This window comes from Natator depressus, chromosome 28, assembly GCF_965152275.1.
Source record: "Natator depressus isolate rNatDep1 chromosome 28, rNatDep2.hap1, whole genome shotgun sequence".
Lineage (NCBI taxonomy): Eukaryota > Metazoa > Chordata > Testudines > Cheloniidae > Natator > Natator depressus.
In genome coordinates this window covers 54502-75896 of record NC_134261.1, presented here as the reverse complement: position 1 = coordinate 75896, position 21395 = coordinate 54502, and the positions used below count along the sequence as shown (strand labels likewise).

The following is a 21395-nucleotide window of genomic DNA, read 5'->3' as shown; positions in this document are numbered from 1 at the left end:
AAATCCTATGAATGCTGCGAGTGCGGGAAAACCTTTGCTGGGAGATCAGGCCTTATTATACATCAGAGGAGTCACACAGGAGAGAAACCCTATAAATGCTGTGAGTGCGGGAAAACCTTCCATCACAGCTCTTCTCTTATTTATCATCAGAGAAGCTGCAAGGGAGATAAACACCATGAAAATCTTGTCTAGGGCTCAGAAAAGATGGTTTTTTCCTTTTCCTAATTCCCAAGTAGTGCACTTTAAGGCAGCATTTGTGGTGTCTCAGTTCCTTCAGGTGAGTTGTCTGCTTTTCCCTTTTGCAGCTCACCCTTCCTTGGAGTGAAGCCCACAGTGTTTTTCATCAACTCCTTTGTCCTGTGTCATTGTCAGGGTTCCCTCCCCACTCTGAACTCCAGGGTACAGATGTGGGGACCCGCATGAAAGACCCCCTAAGCTTATTCTTAACAGCTTAGGTTAAAAACTTCCTCAAGGTACAAACTTTGCCTTGTCCTTGAACCCTATGCTGCCACCACCAAGTGTGTTAAACAAAGAACAGGGAAAGAGACCACTTGGAGATGTCTTCCCCCAAAATATCCCCCCAAGCCCTACACACCTCCTTTCCGGGGGAGGCTTGAGAATAATATCCTAACCAATTGGTTACAAAATCATCAAAGACCCAAACCCCTGGATCTTGGAACAATGGAAAAATCAGTCAGGTTCTTAAAGGAAGGATTTCATTAAAAAAAAAAAAGAAAGATAAAAGTCATCTCTGTAAAATCAGGATGGAAAATACTTTACAGGGTATTCAGATTCAAAACACAGAGCATCCGCCTCTGGGCAAAACCTTAAAGTTACAGAAAACAGGAATAAACCTCCCTCTTAACACAGGGAAAATTCACATGAAACCAAAAATAAACTAATCCGCCTTGCGTGGCTTACCTCTACTGGTTGCAATATTGGAGACTTGGATTAGGATGGGTTGGAGAAGATGGATTTCTGTCTGGCCTCTCTCAGTCCCAAGAGAGAACAAACGTGAACAAAGAGCACAAAACAAAAGCCTTTTCCCCCACCAAGATTTGAAAGTATCTTTTCCTCTTATTGGTCCTTTGGGTCAGGTGCAAGCCAGGTTAGCTGAGCTTCTTAACCCTTCACAGGTAACAGGATGTTGCCTCTGGCCAGGAGGGATTTTCTAGCACTGTATAGAGAAAGGTGGTGACCCTTCCCTGTATATTTATGACAGTGATGGAAGTGTGCGTCCCTCCAACAGGAATGTCCATCAGACCCAGGTGGGGGAACCAGGAGTGACACAACTATTTTTTCAAGAAAGAAAATAGCCCATATAGCGGCCAGGGTAACGTAGCAAATTTTCTCACCACTGGACACAAGCTCCAGCACTGTTCCTAGTCTAACCAAATTTGGAGCATCAAGTTTATACTTTTCCTCCCACTGCAAAGTGATTGTTAGTCATCAGGTTCCCCCATTAGGGACAGATTGCCTCATTTCCAGTTGTTCCCACGTTGCACTGGGTTCTGCTGAATAGCAGTTGGGTTTTGTACCATTTTTCTCAAAGTAAATATAACAGAGAAGGTGCAGGGATAGAGGGTGTGACTAAGTGGGGATTTTCCCTTATGTTGTTTGTGTTCCCTTACTGTTCCCTTACTGTTGAGCCTATGTGAGTTTTACTGTTTTGCATGAATACTGCGTGTGCCTCAGTTTTCCTGTGTGCTGCACCAATACCTCGGTGGTGGGAATAGGGGTGTGTGACTTTGGCTGAGACGTCTGGGGCTGGTGAGGCTGTGTGACGTTGCAGTCTCTATGCTTTATGGAAATATGCTTTTGAATATGACAGAACTGGAATATGCTTTACACTAAATACCCCTTGTATGGTGTCGTTAGAAAGCTTGTAATCTACGAAATGTTCATCCTATTTGTTTGCATGTATTATCTCTACATCTGGAGGTAGGAGAATAAGCTATAAACTTGTATCACTGATGTAAACATATTAAGTGGAGGCCATTAAGGGTGTTCCAGAAACAATCAGTTGTAAATGGCCTTAGTTACTTGAAAGACTTCCTGTGTATGTGTGGGCCAGCCCATGGGGAATGGAGACTAGGGGTCTTACAGTGACATGTGACCATGTAACCTGATGATGAAATCCATCTTAAATCTAGTACTTTTCCATTTAGAAGGCGGGGTGGGGACCCAGAGAGACAAAAGATTCCTGCCTTGTGTCAAAGCTATAGAAGGGGGTGGAGCAGGACAAAGGGGGCCAGTCATGAGAAATCCCCTGCTTACCACCTGAGATGTCTGCTGGAACTAACACTACCTGGGGAAAGGATTGGGCCCAGACTAGGAAGGAGTCTAATCTGTGAAAGAAATTTATTGGAACATCTCTGAGGGTGAGATATTACCTGTAATCAGTTTCTTAATGTATTAGGCTTAGACTTGCGTGTTTTTCTTTATTTTGCTGGGTGACTTACTTTGTTCTGTCTGTTATTACTTGAAACCACTTAAATCCTGATTTTTATACTTGACATCATTTTTGTTTATTAATAAACCCAGAGTAAGTGATGAATACCTGAGGGAGCAAACAGCTGTGCATATCTCTCTATCAGTGTTACAGAGGGCAGACAATTTATGAATTTACTCTGTATAAGCTTTATGCAGAGTAAAATGGATTTATTTGGGGTTTGGATCCCATTGGGAAGTTGGTGTCTGGGTGCTGGAGACAAGTAAGCTGCTGAGCTGTTTTCACTTAAAGCCTGCAGCTTTGGGGGCATGGTCCAGACCCTGGGTCTGTGTTGTAGCAGGCTAGCATGTCTGGCTCAACAAGACAGGGTTCTGGAAGTCCCAAGCTGGCAGGGAAAATGGGCTCCGAGGTAATTTCAGCACATCGGGTGACAGTCCCAAGGGGGTGTCTGTGTCTGAACCTGTCACATGGTGCCCTTCATAACCTGAGACCCAGGAATGGGATGCAACCAGGTGACTCTTTGCTCAGAAAGAGAGACAAGGAGGAGGAGCAATGGGGGTGTCTGACTTTGGGTCACTGGAAGCTGGCAGTCTGCTTGGGGGGACTGGAAGCGGGGGAGTCCAGGGCATCTGGCCCTCGACTCCCCAAAATGGACTTGGCCAAAAGTCAGTGATTTCTGTGCTAACAAGTTCTGTTCTACACCGTGTTCCTGTCGAATAATAAACCTTCTGTTTTACCGGCTGGCTGAGAGTCACTGCTGACTGCGGAGCTGGGGGGCAGAGCCCTCTGGCTTCCCTGGGAGCCCCGTCCGGGCGGACTCGATGCGGAAAGTGCACGGTGTGGAAGGGGATGCTGAATGCTTCGATGTCAGACCCGGGAAGGTCGAAGTTGTGTCAGCTTCTTGCCCTGGTGACAGTGTGATGAGAGAGAGGAGACATGGTCCCCCAGAGTCCTGATTGGCTTTATATGGAGTAGTTCCAGAGCATTGCCTGGTGACTCTGTGACTGAGGGGGAAAAATGTGTTTTTTTTCAACCTCTGTGACGCCTGAAGAAGTGCTTAGTCGGAGGGATTCCCACCTTCCGAATTACCCCAGCAGTGTTTCCTCTTTTTGAGCCATGTAGAATTGATCTTCTCCACTTTCTACAGTTCCACCACTCAATGTGTCCTATGATTCAGGGTTCTCAGCCCTCTGTTTGTGGATCACAGTTTGTTTTCTTTGCTCCTAAAACAGTAATTTAGGGCCTGAGATGAAAGTGTCACAGACCTGGATGGGGAATTTGAATGGATCTGAAATACAGTGAGATCATTTGGAGTTTAAATCCCAGTTTCCAACTGTTGGCAAAGCCTGTTGTAGGACTTTTCCTACTGAGATGGGATTGTTTGCAGATGGGGAGGCTGGCTGGTTGGTTTGTTTTTTGGTTTTTCCATTATGACAATACTGGAACTTTTGTAAATAATATGACTCAAAACTAATGAGTGAAGGAGATTTGAATGGCTCAGAGGAGAATGCAATGGGAGAATTTCTTGTCCTGATTCTGAGTCGTGTAGCCCAGTGGTCTCCAAACTTTTTTGATCGCACACCCCCAGGGCCAGCTCTAGCAAAGCAAAAAACAAAAGAAAAAATGTGGAAGAGCTGCCGCAGGCATGCTGCCGAAGAATCAAAGGCGGCAGCTCCTTCGGCGGTGACCCTCCTGCTGCGCACCCCCAGGGATGGTCTTGCGCACCCGCTGTGGTGCGCGCACCCCACTTTGGAGTCCACTGGTGTAGCCTATAGGACTAACTGGCTTGCTTGCATAGATGTATCTTTTCGTTTAAGTTTAAGTATTTGGTTTTTTTGTAATAGGTTTATAGATTTATATTAAAGTAAATCTTGGCTGTAACGCAAGAGACCTAAAGGCCATATCCTGTGTGTTAAGCTTAGGGAAGTTAACACATCTATATTAAGACCATTTACCCAGAAAAGTAAAGTTAACCTATATCTTGTTACCTAAATAAATAAGTTTCCACGCATATGTCTATAACCTTCTACCTAGACCAATAGATAATGAAGAATGGCATAAAGGGTTTTTCAGTGTGGTACCCACAGACTTAACAGGTACATCACAAGGAAACTTAACGTGCATATACTGTATACGTGTCATCAATATGCACAAACCTTCTAGCTTATGGGGTAAGTGTACCCTAACATTTGTGGGTGAGGAATAAAATTTGGGCATAGGAGGAAGGATTTCCAGCACTTGTGCCCTATAAAAGAGGTGACCCACCTCGCTAGAGCACTTCACTTCAGTCCGCTCTGTCATTTTCACTTACTCTGTCTTACACTCACTCTATCTATTCTATCTACAATGGCTACTACTATTGGTAGGCTATACTTGTTCTTCTTAAACTTTAAGTTTCAAGGGAACTAGGCTCAGCTTGGTTTCTTTTATTCTGAGTTTTGTTTTATTAGGTTTTAAGTTTAAGTTAGTCAAGTAAACCCTAAGTTAGCTCTTAGCATTAGTTTTTCTAAGCTCTGCATCAAGAATTGAGAAACCTGAACTGCAAGGCTGGTCCTGTGTCTCTTACCCCAGGTTATCAAGGAAGGGTGTGAGTACATTAACCAAAGCTTTGTAGCATATAATACTATATTATCATATGTATCTTTTGAATAGCAGTAATGCAATTGTAACTTTGTAATTCTGGGTATTTTACCATTTACTTACTATTATAAATTTTAATAAAAAGTCTGTAAGGCTATATCTGTCTCAGTGTGAGCTTCCTGTCATACCCTAACCTAGTGGCTAACCTAGTGAGGAGGGCTTTAAACTAGGTTCACCGGGGGAAGGAGACCAAAGCCCTGAGGTAAGTGGGGAAGTGGGATACTGGGAGGAAGCACGAGCAGGAGAGCGTGAGAGGGGAGGGCTCCTGCCTCATACTGAGAAAGAGGGACGATCAGCGAGTTATCTCAAGTGCCTATACACAAATACAAGAAGCCTGGGAAACAAGCAGAGAGAACTGGAAGTCCTGGCGCAGTCAAGGAATTATGATGTGTTTGGAATAACAGAGACTTGGTGGGATAACTCACATGACTGGAGCACTGTCATGGATGGATATAAGCTGTTCAGGAAGGACAGGCAGGGCTGAAAAGGTGGGGGACTTGCATTGTATGTAAGGGAGCAGTATGACTGCTCAGAGCTCAAGTATGAAACTGCAGAAAAACCTGAGAGTCTCTGGATTAAGTTTAGAAGTGTGAGCAACAAGGGTGATGTCGTGGTGGGAGTCTGCTATAGACCACCGGACCAGGGGGATGAGGCGGATGAGGCTTTCTTCCGGCAACTCACGGAAGTTACTAGATTGCAGGCCCTGGTTCTCCTAGGAGATGTCAATCACCCTGATATCTGCTGGGAGAGCAATAGAGCAGTGCACAGACAATCCAGGAAGTTTTTGGAAAGTGTACGGCACAATTTCCTGGTGCAAGTGCTGGAGGAACCAACTAGGGGCAGAGCTCTTCTTGACCTGCTGCTCACAAACCGGGAAGAATTAGTAGGGGAAGCTAAAGTGGATAGGAACCTGGGAGGCAATGACCATCAGATGGTCGAGTTCAGGATCCTGACACAAGGAAGAAAGGAGAGCAGCAGAATACGGACCCTGGACTTCAGAAAAGCAGACTTTGACTCCCTCAGGGAACTGATGGGCAGGATCCCCTGGGAGAATAACATGAGGGGGAAAGGAGTCCAGGAGAGCTGGCTGTATTTGAAAGAATCCTTATTGAGGTTACAGGGACAAACCATGCCGATGCGTAGAAAGAATAGTAAATATGGCAGGCGACCGGCTTGGCTTAACAGTGAAATCCTTGCTGATCAAACACAAAAAAGAAGCTTACAAGAAGTGGAAGATTGGACAAATGACCAGAGAAGAGTATAAAAATACTGCTCGGGCATGCAGGAGTGAAATCAGGAAGGCCAAATCACACCTGGAGTTACAGCTAGCAAGAGATGTTAAGAGTAACAAGAAGGGTTTCTTCAGGTATGTTAGCAACAAGAAGAAAGCCAAGGAAAGTGTGGGCCCCTTACTGAATGAGGGAGGCAACCTAGTGACAGAGGATGTGGAAAAAGCTAATGTACTCAATGCTTTTTTTGCCTCTGTCTTCACGAACAAGGTCAGCTCCCAGACTGCTGCACTGGGCAGCACAGCATGGGGAGGAGGTGACTAGCCCTCTGTGGAGAAAGAAGTGGTTCGGGACTTTAGAAAAGCTGGACGAGCACAAGTCCATGGGGCTGGATGCACTGCATCCGAGGGTACTAAAGGAGTTGGCGGATGTGATTGCAGAGCCATTGGCCATTATCTTTGAAAACTCATGGCGATCCGGGGAAGTCCCAGACGACTGGAAAAAGGCTAATGTAGTGCCCATCTTTAAAAAAGGAAAGGAGGAGGATCCTGGGAACTACAGGCCAGTCAGCCTCACCTCAGTCCCTGGAAAAACCATGGAGCAGGTCCTCAAGGAATCAATTCTGAAGCACTTAGAGGAGAGGAAAGTGATCAGGAACAGTCAGCATGGATTCACCAAGGCCAAGTAATGCCTGACTAATCTAATTGCCTTCTATGAGGAGATAACTGGCTCTGTGGATGAGGGGAAAGCGGTGGACGTGTTGTTCCTTGACTTTAGCAAAGCTTTTGACACGGTCTCCCACAGTATTCTTGCCAGCAAGTTAAAGAAATATGGGCTGGATGAATTGACTATAAGGTGGATAGAAAGTTGGCTAAGATTGTCGGGCTCAACGGATAGTGATCAATGGCTCCATGTCTAGTTGGCAGCTGGTATCAAGTGGAGTGCCCCAAGGGTCGGTCCTCGGGCTGGTTTTGTTCAATATCTTTATAAATGATCTGGAGGATGGTGTGGATTGCACCCTCAGCAAGTTTGCAGATGACACTAAACTGGGAGGAGAGGTAGATACGCTGGAGGGTAGGGATAGGATACAGAGGGCCCTTGACAAATTAGAGGATTGGGCCAAAAGAAATGTGATGAGGTTCAACAAGGACAAGTGCAGAGTCCTGCACTTAGGACGGAAGAATCCCACGCACCGCTACAGACTAGAGACCGAATGGCTCGGCAGCAGTTCTGCAGAAAAGGACCTAGGGGTGACAGTGGACGAGAAGCTGGATATGAGTCAACAGTGTGCCCTTGTTGCCAAGAAGGCCAATGGCATTTTGGGATGTATAAGTAGGGGCATAGCGAGCAGATCGAGGGACGTGATCGTTCCCCTCTATTCGACATTGGTGAGGCCTCATCTGGAGTACTGTGTCCAGTTTTGGGCCCCACACTACAATAAGGATGTGGAAAAATTGGAAAGAGTCCAGCGGAGGGCAACAAAAATGATTAGGGGATTGGAACGCATGAGTTATGAGGAGAGGCTGAGGGAACTGGGATTGTTTAGTCTGCGGAAGAGAAGAATGAGGGGGGATTTGATAGCTGCTTTCAACTACATGAAAGGGGGTTCCAAAGAGGATGGATCTAGACTGTTCTCAGTGGTAGCAGATGACAGAACGAGGAGTAATGGTCTCAAGTTGCAGTGGGGGAGGTTTAGGTTGGATATTAGGAAAAACTTTTTCACTAGGAGGGTGGTGAAGCACTGGAATGCGTTACCAAGGAGGTGGTGGAATCTCCTTCCTTAGATATTTTTAAGGTCAGGCTTGACAGAGCCCTGGCTGGGATTATTTAGTTGGGGATTGGTCCTGCTTTGAGCAGGGGGTTGGACTAGTGGACCTCCTGAGGTCCCTTCCAACCCTGATATTCTATGGTTCTATACCCCCAAGGGTCCTTAGTAAATTCCGTGAAGCCTAATTCGGAACAAAAACTTTTATCTTCTCTTCAAACAAATTGGCAAGCCTAAAACCAATACTGTTAATATTATTAATTAATAAAATAACATTAATTTAATTAATTTATTTTATATTAGCATACCCTAAATCAGGCTACAGTCATCATGTTTAACCTGCTCTGGAATTTCTAGTTATATGAAACTGGATGTATCTTGTGTGATGTGGGTTTTTCCTCTTCCGGCACATTTGGTCACAAAATCAGATATTTATTTTATTTGCCAGACTGTAGCTCAGATTTCCTGGGGACTTTGAGAAAGTGACTATTTACTGAAATAGTCATTTCTTATTTTATTTTTGCTTTTTCTCTGCTCCCTCCATGGTGAAATGGAGAAACTTCAAGTGCAGTTCAGTCAACAGGAGAGACGACTCCAAGCTATTGGACGTGCTACCAACTGGTTCTAAATCTCCAGTCTGAAATGGCGAACTAGAGCACACCCCAACTTGTGCAACTAACTGAAGCGACTGCACACAATCACACTGCTGCTCGATTGTTTTAGGTCAATATTGTCTCTGATGATCCGGGGAGAGAATTCCACAGTCAGTAACGAAGAACTGGGCAAAAGGCCCCTGTCTCTGTTTCCCAAGGTAGTTTTGAAAGAGGCTTTTGTGACAGATGAACACCCATCTTCACACCCTGCACGGGGGGTTCTCAGCCTTTGTCTTTCTGAGCACGGGGGCAGCTCGGGTCTCTGGGCTACAGCTGCTGGGTGGGGGGCAGCTCTGGGCTACACGTCACAAGCGCGTTGCACATAGCACACAACACGACACACACAGCACACGACACCGACACACAAAACACCACACACAAAAAATCACACATATGACACCAACACAAACACAAAACACATCACACGACACACAAAACGGTACACAAAAAAAATTACACACAAAAATCGACACAAATCAAAACAAGACACACACAAAAACGACACACAAAAGAAAAATGATACACAAAACACCACACACAAAAAATCACACACACGGCACATGACACCGACACACAAACACAACACCTCACACGAGACACAAAACGGCACACAACACAACACACAAAAGATCATGCACAAAAAATCACACACACAAAAATCGACACACAAAAAAAGGCAAAACAAAACAAAAAAGAAAAGACACACAAAAGAACCAGACACACAAAACAACACACACAAAAAATCGACACAAAACAAAAAAAAACACAAAAAGCAAATGACACACAAAACAACACACACAAAAAATCACACAAATACCGACAAACACACAACACCTCACACGACACACAACGCACACACCACAACACAGAAAAAATCACACACAATACCGACACAAACACACAACCTCACACGACACACAAAACGCACATACCACAACACACGCAACATGACACAAAACACCACACAGAAAAAATCACACAATACCAACACAAACACACAACACCTCACACAACACACAAAACGGCACACAACACATCACACAGAAAAAAATCACACACAAAAAAATTGCGCACCGCAGTTGCACGTCGCTCGCGCGTCGCGTGTCGCACACGCACATCACTCGCACGTCGCATGTCACACACAAAAAATCGACACAAAAAGACAATACAAAAACAAAGACACACAAAACACAAAATCACACACACAACACATGACACCGACACTCAAACACACAACACCTCACGACACACAAAACGCATGCAACGCAACACGCAACACGCACACAAAACACGACACAAAACGCATGCAACACAACACACAACACGATACACAAATCACACACAACACGACACCACACACACGACACCTCACATGACACACAAAACACATGCAACACAACACATGCAACAACACACGCAACACTACACACAAAAAATCACACACACAACACACGACACGATGCACAAACACACACCACCTCACACGACACATGAAACGCACACAACACAGAACTCGACACACAACACCACACACATGACACACAAAACAGCACACACAAAATCACACAAAGTCGACACACATGACACAACACCACCCACAACACATAACACACAAACACACAACACCTCACATGACACACGAATCGCACAGAACACACACAACATGACACAAAACACCACACACAAAAAATCACACGCAAAAAAAGACAAAAAAATCGCATGTCGTGTGTTGCACACATGTCGCACCTCGCGCATTGCATGCACGTGGCATGTGGCTAGCATGTGGCGTGTTGTATGGCGCGCGTCACATGCACGTCGCACCTGTCACACACAAAAAAATCGACACAAAAAAGACAATACAAAAGACACACAACACACAATCACACAACACATGACACCGACACACAAACACACACCTCACATGACACACAAAACGCATGCAACACAACACACATGACACACAACACAAAAATCACACACACGACACCGAAACACAAACACACAACATGTCACACGACACACAAAACGCACACAACACACACAACTCAACACACAAAACACCAAACACACAAAATCACACACACAAAAATTGACACACACAAAATGACACACAACACCACACAAAAAAATCGACACACACACACAACACGACACACACAAAATCACACATACAAAAAAATTGTGCGTCACACACACATTGCACGTCACGTGTTGCACACACGCTTCGCACGTTGCTCGCACATCGTGCGTCGCACACAAAACACCACACAAAAAATGACGTTGTGCGTCATGCCGCTTACAATGCACACAAAACATCACACACAAAAATCATGCGTCGCACATCACGTGTCGCATGCACATTGCACGTCGCGCATTGCACGTTGCACATCGCACACACGACACACAAAACACCACACAAAAAATAACACACACAACACATGACACCGACACAAACAACATCACACAAAAAATATCGCGCGTTGCACATAGCAGACAACGCACACAACACAACACACACACACACAAAACATCACACACAAAAAATAGGGCGTCACAGGCACGTGGCGCATCGCACGTCACTCACACGTCGCACATCTCACCAAAAAAATGACACACAAAAAAAAGCTTTCAGAGTAGCAGCCGTGTTAGTCTGTATTCGCAAAAAGAACAGGAGGACTTGTGGCACCTTGGAGACGAACCAATTTATTTGAGCGTAAGCTTTCGTGAGCTGCATCCGATGAAGTGAGCTGTAGCTCCCAAAAGCTTATGCTCAAATAAATTGGTTAGTCTCTAAGGTGCCACAAGTACACACAAAAAAAGACACACAAAACACCACACACAAAAAATCGAGACACAAAAAAAGACACAAAACACGACTCACACAAGATCACACACACAACACACTTCACACAAAATGCACACAACGTTGCATGTCGCGTGTCGGATGCATGTTGCACGTCGCACGCACGCAGGTCAAGCGACGGAGGCACGTGTCACACGCGCACGTCGCACGTCACACGCACAAAAAATGACCCAAAAATGACAAAAAAGACACACAAAAAAAGACACACAAACCACCACACAAAAAATCACACACGACACCGACACACAAACACACAACACTTCACACGACACACAAAATGCACAGAACTCACGCAACTCGACACAGAAAACACCACACACACAAAATCACAGACAAAAAATTGCACGTTGCAGGTCGCGCGTCGCACGCATACGTCGCTCATGCATTGCGCATCGCTCGCATGTGTCGCACGTCGCTCGCACGTCGCACATCGTACGTCGCATTTCGCTCACGCGTCGCTCACACGCATTGCACGTTGCATGTCGCTCGCACGTGTTGCATGTCGCACAGACAAAACATCACACAAAAATCGCATGTCGCATGCAAAGTCACACACTGCATGTCACACATACAACATGTCGCACAAACAGCACGTCGCGCATCGCAATTTGCAAGTCACGCACAAAGTCACATTTCTCACTTTGCACACACACGTACAACACGTCACACACACAGGACACACACAATACAACACACGACCCATCAAACACACACAACACATCAGATGACACACAAAGCGGCACACAACACGACACACATCACACACGACCGACACACAAACACACCACACACACATCACAAACAAAACATCACACACAGAATACGACACATGTTACACACACACTCAACACAACACTCAAGACAACACACACAAGATGACAACACGATACACAACATGTCACACATACAGAACACATGACACTGACACACATGACACACAACACTCAAGGAAACACACAACACATAACAGCTCACACACAACACCACACACACACACACAACATGTCATACGACACACAAAACGGCACACAACACACGACACCGACACACAAACACACACAAAATATCACATACAGAAGACGACACACAACACGTGTCACACACATACAGAACACGACACAGAACAAGTCACACACAAAAATGTCTCACACACACAACACATGACAGTGACACACACAACATGACACACGCACAACATGTGCACAATACACAAAACGGCACCCAACACGACATACAACACCTCACACGACACACAAAATGGCAGACAACACAACACACACAACACACAAAACATCACACACACAACACCCACCAACACACACATGTCACAGATACACAAACGTCTCACACACACAACACGACACAAAACACTCAAGGAAAGACAACACAACACACAAGTCACACACACGCACAACACGTCACATGAGACACAAGGGCACACAACAGACACACATCATCACACACAACACACGACACTGACACACAAACTCACAACGCGACACACAAAGTGGAACACAACACATACAAAACATCACACACAAAACCCATGATACCGACACAAACACACCACATGTCACATGCATACTCAACACAACACTTATGACAATGCACAACACAACACACAACACGTTTCACACACACAAACACGTCTCACACACACACAACACAGGACACCGACACACACAACACTCAAGGAAACACACAACAAACACACAAGATGACACACACAACACGTCACACAACACACAAAGCGGCACACAACACGACACAAAAATCACACACAACACATGACACCGACACACAAACACAGAACACGACACACACAACTTCACATGACACACAAGGCACACAACACAGCAGACACACAAAACATTACATAACACACAACACGACTCACACACAACACCTCACGACAAACAAAACGGCACACAACACGACTCACACACAACACCTCACGACAAACACACACAACACAAATCACACGTCACACATGGCACACAGAGCACTTCACACGTCGTGCGTCGCATTTACTTCACACGTAGCACATCACGCACAACACGTCACACTTTGCACAGGCACACGCACAAAACGTCACGCATGTGCACGCACACACAGCACGTCACACACACACAGAACAACACACACAACCCGTCTCACACAGGCACGTTGAACACGACACACAACCCATCTCACACAGAGACAAACAATACGACACACACACACGCTAGATGACACAACACACGGAAAAGACGACACACACACTCCACACAACACTCGAGACACACAACACACAACACACGACACACAACACGTCTCATACATACAACACATCACACACACAACACTACACACGACCAGTCTCACAAAGACGCACACAACACAACACATGAGACACACACACAACAGGACACACAAGACAACACACACACAACACAACTCACAAAACATCACACACACAACACACGACACCGGCACACACACAGAGCATGACACACAACACGCCACACACACACACAACATATGACACCGAAACACACACACAGAGAATGACACACAACACGCCACACACACACACACCACACAACACGACACACAAAATGGCACACAACACAATACACACGACACACATAACATCACACGCAAAACACAACACGACACACGTACACACAACACATCACACACCCACACGACACGTCACATGACACACAAAATGGCACACAACACATCACGCACACAAAACAACACAACACACAGAGACACACACACAACGACCCACAACACACAGCATGTCACATACACACCACATGACACACAACACCGCGTCTGACCGGCCAGGCGAGGCGGGGCGGGGCGGGGGGGTCTGTATGAACGGGTGGATCGGTGCGGGCCTGTCCCGAGAGTTCGGCACCGCCCCAGGGCAGGCTGGGAGATGTAGTTCCTGACGCACCTCAGGCCGGAAATGACGTTCCCCAACCGACGGGCGGAGGCCGTGAACGGTGCGCGTGAGGGCGCCCCGCTCGCTGATTGGCGGAGAGGCCCCGGGGGCAGCCGCGCGGACAGAGACTCCCGGAGCCAGGGGTGGGGGAGGGGCAGAGGGTGTGAAGGGGGAGTCAGGCGGGGGGTGGGGATGATGTGAAGGGGGGGGTCGGGGGGGATGGAAAACTGTAGCTGGGAATCCCTCTCAGCGAGGGGGGCGGGAGCCGGTTCGATCCCCCGCCGCAATGATCCGTTTCGAAGGAGTCCGGCCTCCTCCAGCCTGAGCCAGGTTTCTGTCTCGCTGAGAGGCGTGTTAATCCGGAGTCGCTGCAAGGCAGAACAGGGAGTGACTCCAAATTAACATGGGGGGCAGATGCGATCAGGGTGTGTCCCTGTGGGGAGGGGGTTTCAGGTGTTGCTAAAGGGGGAGAGTTACTCACTTTCTCTCCATCTCTTTCCCTGCCTCAGGATATTGGGGTTGAGCTTCCTGGTTCAGACGCTGCTGCCTCGATTGTGATCTGGGAGCCCAGGCTGAGCAGCTGCTGCTCCCGCAGCGGGATCGGGGCTGGGGAGCGACCGTGAGTAAAGCTTCCTCTGTGCCCAGCCAAGGTGAGGATTTTCTCCAGCTGTAATTAGCCCCATACGTCAACTCAAGGCTCTGCCCACACCAACATCTGAGCCAGAGACTCCAGGTGATTGATAGAGACCTCAGGGAACCTGCAGGGCCTGGGCATGAAAGTGACTCTGCACAAACAGCCCCTCCTCACCCCATGTCTCTCCTCCCCTCCCCTCAGCAATTGCAGGAGCCGATCCAGCTATAGGAGGGCGAACCCCCAGGATTGGCTGCCAGCCAGAGACAGGAGAAGGGAGACACAAGGAGAAAAAGGAGAGAGAGAGAGACTGAAAAGGGCAGTGGGAGAAATAACTGGGGAGAGAGATTCCCAGATTTCTGACCGGCCCACGCACGCTTATTGCCGCATCCCTGGGCAGATTCACTTTGCTACGAACAAGATGAGGTACAGGGGGAGGAAAAGCCAGATCCTGACTCTCCCTGTACCCCCTGCTGTAGAAGTGTGCTGCCCTGGGGACAATGTCAGGGGGAATCCCCCAATGTCACTCCTTTTGTTCTGCTCTTCTCTCCCATTCGGTTCCCAGACTTTGTTACTGGGAGGGTTTCAGAATGTCTCGGTGGTTTAGTGCTAGTGGGAGGGGCTGGTTAGTGCTGTAATCAAGTGGCCAGACGTTTCCCCAGCGTAGAATCGTAGAACTGTAGGGCTGGAATGAACCACGAGAGGGCATCTAGACCAGCCCCCAGCACTACGGTGTTTGTCCAACCTGTCCTTAAAAACCTCTAATGATGGGGATTCCACCACCTCTCTTGCTAGTCTATTCCAGTGCTTTCTTAGGTTTTTTCACAATTGAGTCACGTGGTTGACTCAGATTCAATATGTGATCCACTCTAACCCCCGATCGTTTTCAGTAGTACTACCTCGTAGTCAGCTATTTCCCGCTTCGTAGTTGTGCATTTGGTTTTTCTTCTCTAAGTCTAGTACTTTGCACTCGTCTTTATTGAATTTCATCTCATTCCTTCAGCCCACTTCTCCAATTTGTAAATGTTACCTTGAATTCTAATCCTGTCCTCCAATGTGCTTGCAACCCCTTGCAACTGCTATTATCTGCATATTTAGACAGCATGCTCTCCAGTCCATTATTCAAGTAATTAGTGAAAATATTGAATATATTAGATCCAGGACTGGCCCCTGGGCACCCCATTGTATACATCCTCTCAGTTGGACAATGAACCACGAATGATTCCTGTCTGAGTACAGCCTTTCAACATTTTCACCCATTTTATAGCACTTGCATGTACACCACATTTCCCTAGTTCACGGTGAGAATGTCATGGGGGCCTGTGTCAAAAGCCTGACTAAAATCAAGATATGTTCTATCTACAGTGTCCCCTGGATCTATAAGTTCAGTACCCCTGTGAAAGTAGGAAATTAGATTGACTTGGCATTATTTGTTTTTGCAAATCCATGCTGGCTATTACTTATCGCCTTACTGTCCTCTAGGTGCTTACAAATTGATGGTTTAATAATTTGTTCATTGCAGGTATCTAAGTAAGACTTGGCTTTATTCCTCAGTCCTCTTTGTTCCCCTTTTAAAAGATCGGTACTCTGTTTGCCCTTCTCCAGTCTTCACTGTTCTCCAGGCGTTCTCAAAGATAATTGCTAATGGTTCCGAGATTGCTTCAGCTAATTACTTGAGCGCCCTAAGATGAATTTTATGGCTGACTTTAACATATCTAACATGTGTAACGCTTCCACAGCAATTTGTCCATGATTCAAATTTTTGTAGGATTCCTTTTTATTGTCTGGTCATGAAAGAGCTCCTAACGGAGCCATATTCGCAGTTTACTATTCTTTCTGTCTTTCCTTCCCATTGGGATAGTGTGCTGTTTCTCAGAGACAGCATTAACGGAGCAATGGCCAGCTCTCCTGAGCTTTAGTCTCCTTAGAATCTTATTCCTGTGGGACTTCACGGTGACAGGTTTGGGTCCTTTGGGGTGTCACCTGATGTGCTGGGGTGCCACTGAGGCAGCCTATTCTACCAGCCTCGGTGCCTTTTACCTGGCTGGGTTAGGCTCACAAGCCTGTTCCAGCCAAGCAGACAGGCAGGGCCCTGCTCAGCTGCACAGAAAGAGAGAGATCCGCTCTGGAAATACTCAGCCTTAGGGACTTGCCCCAGCACTCTGGTGCCCACTCCCTTTAAGTGGTACAGACTCAAAGGATTTTATGAAATTTGCCCCCTCCCTCAATGTGGAGGGATATATGCACAACTTCTTGCCTCCCGCAGGTAGAAATTATATAAACTGGGTTAAATTATAAACAAGAAATAAGTTTATTAACTACAAAAGGTGAATATAAGAGTTAACAGACAGAACAAATCAGATTACTGACTGAATAAAGCAAAATACGCAAGCTAAGCTCAATATACTTAAAAAACAGGTTACACAATGTAATTTCCCGAAATGTTATTTTAGGCAGGTTGCAATGTTTCTGTGTTTCAGAGTTCCAGTTATATTTCTTTTCAGACTGGACCCATCTCAGTCTGGACTTCCCCCTCTCCCTCCCCCCCCCCCCCCCCCCGCCTTCTCTTCAGGTGGCTTTAGCAGTCTTTCTTCTTGGGTAGACAGGCCTTGGAGAGGAGTCGTTTTATTTGCCTACCTCCCCAGCCTTAAATAGGATTTACATAAGGTGGGAATCCTTTGTTTCCCAAACTTGATCCCCCTTCCCTTCCAGTGGAAAGTTACGAGAAGTCCCAGGTAACGTTGAGTATCCGGTGACAAGACCACCTGACTCTGTAGTGTCACAGCGTCCAGGAGTCAGTGGCAGTATGGAGCCTTTTCACAGTCCATTGTTCTTGCTGATGGCCCATCCGCCCTGTCTGGCTTTTCCATTGTTGTACCTGAAGTGTGAGCAGTGGGCGTCACCCAAAGTAGCATAGTTGAAATACAGACACATAGTCTATGTTCCCAACTTCAGATACAGAAATGATACGTGTACACAAATTGGATAATCATAGTCAGTAAATTATAACCTTTCCAATGAAATCTTACAAGACCTATCTTGCACAGAGTACATCTCCGTTATCGCCTATTCATTTCATAAGCATATTTTCATAAAGAATATGGAGGGAAATGTCACACTCACATACCAGTTTTCAGTTTGTTGAAGTCTGCTTTGTTGAAGTCCGTTGTCCTTATTTTCCTGCTCTAACACCTTCCTTCTCTTAGAATCACAAAATCATCATTTCATGAACACTTTCGCCCATATAGATTCATAGATATTAAGGTCAGAAGGGACCATTATGATCATCTAGTCTGACCTCCTGCACAATGCAGGCCACAGAATCTCACCCACCCACTCCTGCAATAAACCTCTCACCTATGTCTGAGCTATTGAAGTCCTCAAATCATGCTTTAAAGACTTCAAAGTGCAGAGAATCCTCCAGCAAGTGACCCGTGCCCCATGCTACAGAGGAAGGTGAAAACCCCCCAGGGCCTCTTCCAATCTGCCCTGGAGGAAAATTCCTTCCTGACCCCAAATATGGAGATCAGCTGAACCTTGAGCATGTGGGCAAGATTCACCAGCCAGATACCTTCCATTTCCTAACTAACTCCCACCTGTTAGTCAGAATCAACCCTGAAATGCCCATCCCCCTGGTTACTGCTTCCATCTTCTGAAGTAAGCAGATGTCCCCAACAAATTCTGAGAACTTATTGGACACTTTGTGTTTGTTTGAATTCCTTTTCTAACAGGTGTCTTGGTAGTTAAAGTCCCATGTCTTTCCCCCATCCCCCCCATTACTAATTGTGTTTTGAATATTTCTCTTATTTGCATGACAGAGTCAAGAACATCAGTTTGCAGGGAAAGAGCCGGGGGGAATTGTGATGTGACGTTACTGTCCTGTTCTGACACGTCCCCTTCTTGCCCTGACAAGCTGCAACGTTACGTCTCATCCTTCCAGGGACCAGGGAAGGGAAATGGCTGCCGTGGGGCCAGTTCAGGTAGGGATTATTGGGGAGTTACTGGTGGGTTCCTGTTGGCAGGAGAAGGGCAGTAAAGACATAGGAGGTGGATGCTTCTGTGGGTGGTCGGCTGGTGGGAGGAGGCAGGAAATACACAGGCTGGAGAAAGGGAGGGGGACAGGGTGTGACAAACTTGCTGGGATTTGTTTACGGTGGGGCCTAGATTCTAGCAACAGACCCATGGGGTTTGTGGGTGGAAATTCCCTAATTTGTCAAGCAGGAAATACCCCCCTGGACTGGGCTGGGGAAATGTACCAGACTCCAATACTGGAGTCTGAACTTAATAGCCAGAGGGTAACCTCCAGTGAGGCCCAGGGAAGACACCCCATCCCTTTCCATCCAACTGCTGGCACGGGGACGGGAGTTGGGATTCCTACCAGGGGGCTGGCTGTCCCTGGACTCTCCTGGGGGCTCTATGTCTTGTATCCACTTCTGGCTGGTAGGTGAGTGTTGACTGTGAAGACCGCGGCCATCTCTGTCTGGCTCTCTCTCTTTCTCCCCTCACCCTGATGCCTCCTGGCTGCTCTGATGGAGAGGGGGTCGGATCCTGCCTGCCTGCCTCCCAGAGCTTCCATGTGATTGGCCCTCCTCCCCTGTGAACGGTGGGGTTGTCACTGGGCAGCAGGTGCAGAGTGGGGGGCTCTTGCTCTTTCAGGGGCCGGTGACTTTCGAGGAGGTAGCTGTGTATTTCACTGAGGAAGAGTGGGCTCTGCTGGACCCCGCTCAGAGAGCCCTCTACGGAGACGTCATGCGGGAGAATTATGAGAACGTGACCTCGCTGGGTAAGGATTCCTGTCCCCTCGGTTCTTAGAAGGAGAAATGAAGAGTTAAGGTTCACATTGCACCCTCAGTTTTTCCCTCTTTCAGCAACCCCCTGACAGGCCAATGACACACAGACTAGCACTCGACCCTCCCCGCTACAGAACGCTTTGGGAGCAGAGCACAGGCGCGGGACAGCACAAACGCTAACACCGTCTCTTTGCTAAGGCAAAACTTGGCGTTAGGCCCAATGTAGGGAACGGAAGCTGCCTACCCCTGGCCTGCACTCAGACACTGAGCCTACTGCGCACAATCCATCTCAGACTTCCATAATGTCACCAACCCTTTACCTTTCCAATGAGGATTCCTTCCGAGTCGTTGCCTTCACTTACCCCTTTCTGAGCCCCGGAGACCCCTAGCATGTACGGCACCAGCCTGCCGACAATCCTTGTGGCAAGAACATGCCCTTGTGTGCCTTTATTGACGCTACCTACACCACTCAGCACTGAAATGAGGAATACCTGTTCCTTACAGTTTCATGTGCACCTCTATTCATGGCACAGCTCTGCCCAGCTGCTCCCACTAGTCCCTCCACCATTCATTTAAAGCTGCAACTGGCACAGTGCACACTGCTGGAGTGAATGCGGAGAAATGCTGGTATTCAAATCTGAGGAACGTAAAACACACAGTGGCATGTTCTTAGTCCTTCCTTCTGTTGATCAATAAATTTTAAGGCTGGGGGAGACTATTAGGTCATCTAGTCTGACCTCCTGTGTAATACAGGCCATGGAGTTTCATCCATTTACCATTGTAGTGCGCTGAATTCCTTGTGTTTGATGAAAACATCTTCCAGAAAGGCATCCTGTCCTGACTTGAAGACTTCAAGAGATGGAAATTTGCCCCTTCCTTGGGTAGTTTGGTAACCTTGGCACCACCCTTCCTGACCTATTCCCAATGATATTTTCCAGCTCCAGGGCTAGGGGGTAGGGGCGGAGTTAAGGTTACATTGCAGGGGTGGTGTGTAGTTTAATTCTTCATTTCCTGGTTTTCAGAGGTTTTATTTTTCACCACCATCCACATGCTGGAAGGGCATGAGGCAGCACTAGGCATCCTTAACTCTGCTTAATGTACTTTATGGGCCTTTAATTTCCTTGGTTTTCTGTTTAATGGACTTTTTTGCCACTGTAACTATGTTGACACTACAGTTTTTGCTGCAATTTATGTCAGGTGGGGATGCGATTTTTGACATCGCTAACTTAGAGAGCAATGGCTCAGAGGTAGTTCCAGCACCTTCGGTGACAAGAGGGTCTCTGTGACCCAACCCATCACAGGGGGATCTGGTGAAGGGTAGGAAGGGAAGGATTCAGGGAGTCAGAGATTGTAGCACTTCACTGAGGCTGTTTTTGCTGAAGTCTCTAATGACCGGTCCCTAGGCAAAGCTCAGAACCAGCACTCCATCCTCCTCCT

The 21395-nt window shown here is 46.9% G+C and overlaps 1 protein-coding gene and 1 long non-coding RNA gene across 2 annotated transcripts in view; both read left to right on the top strand.

Annotated features, from left to right (window-relative positions):
• The window catches only part of LOC141978826 (uncharacterized), a 39678-nt gene that overhangs the window by 10747 nt on the left and 7536 nt on the right, over nt 1-21395 (top strand). Inside the window, 1 exon segment of the mRNA XM_074941155.1 lies at nt 1-104. Coding sequence (XP_074797256.1) covers nt 1-104 — 104 coding nt within the window.
• On the top strand, nt 14573-15489 carry LOC141978827 (uncharacterized). Its single transcript, XR_012636429.1, has 3 exons — nt 14573-14680; nt 15047-15270; nt 15373-15489. It is a non-coding gene; the product is annotated as an uncharacterized LOC141978827 (long non-coding RNA).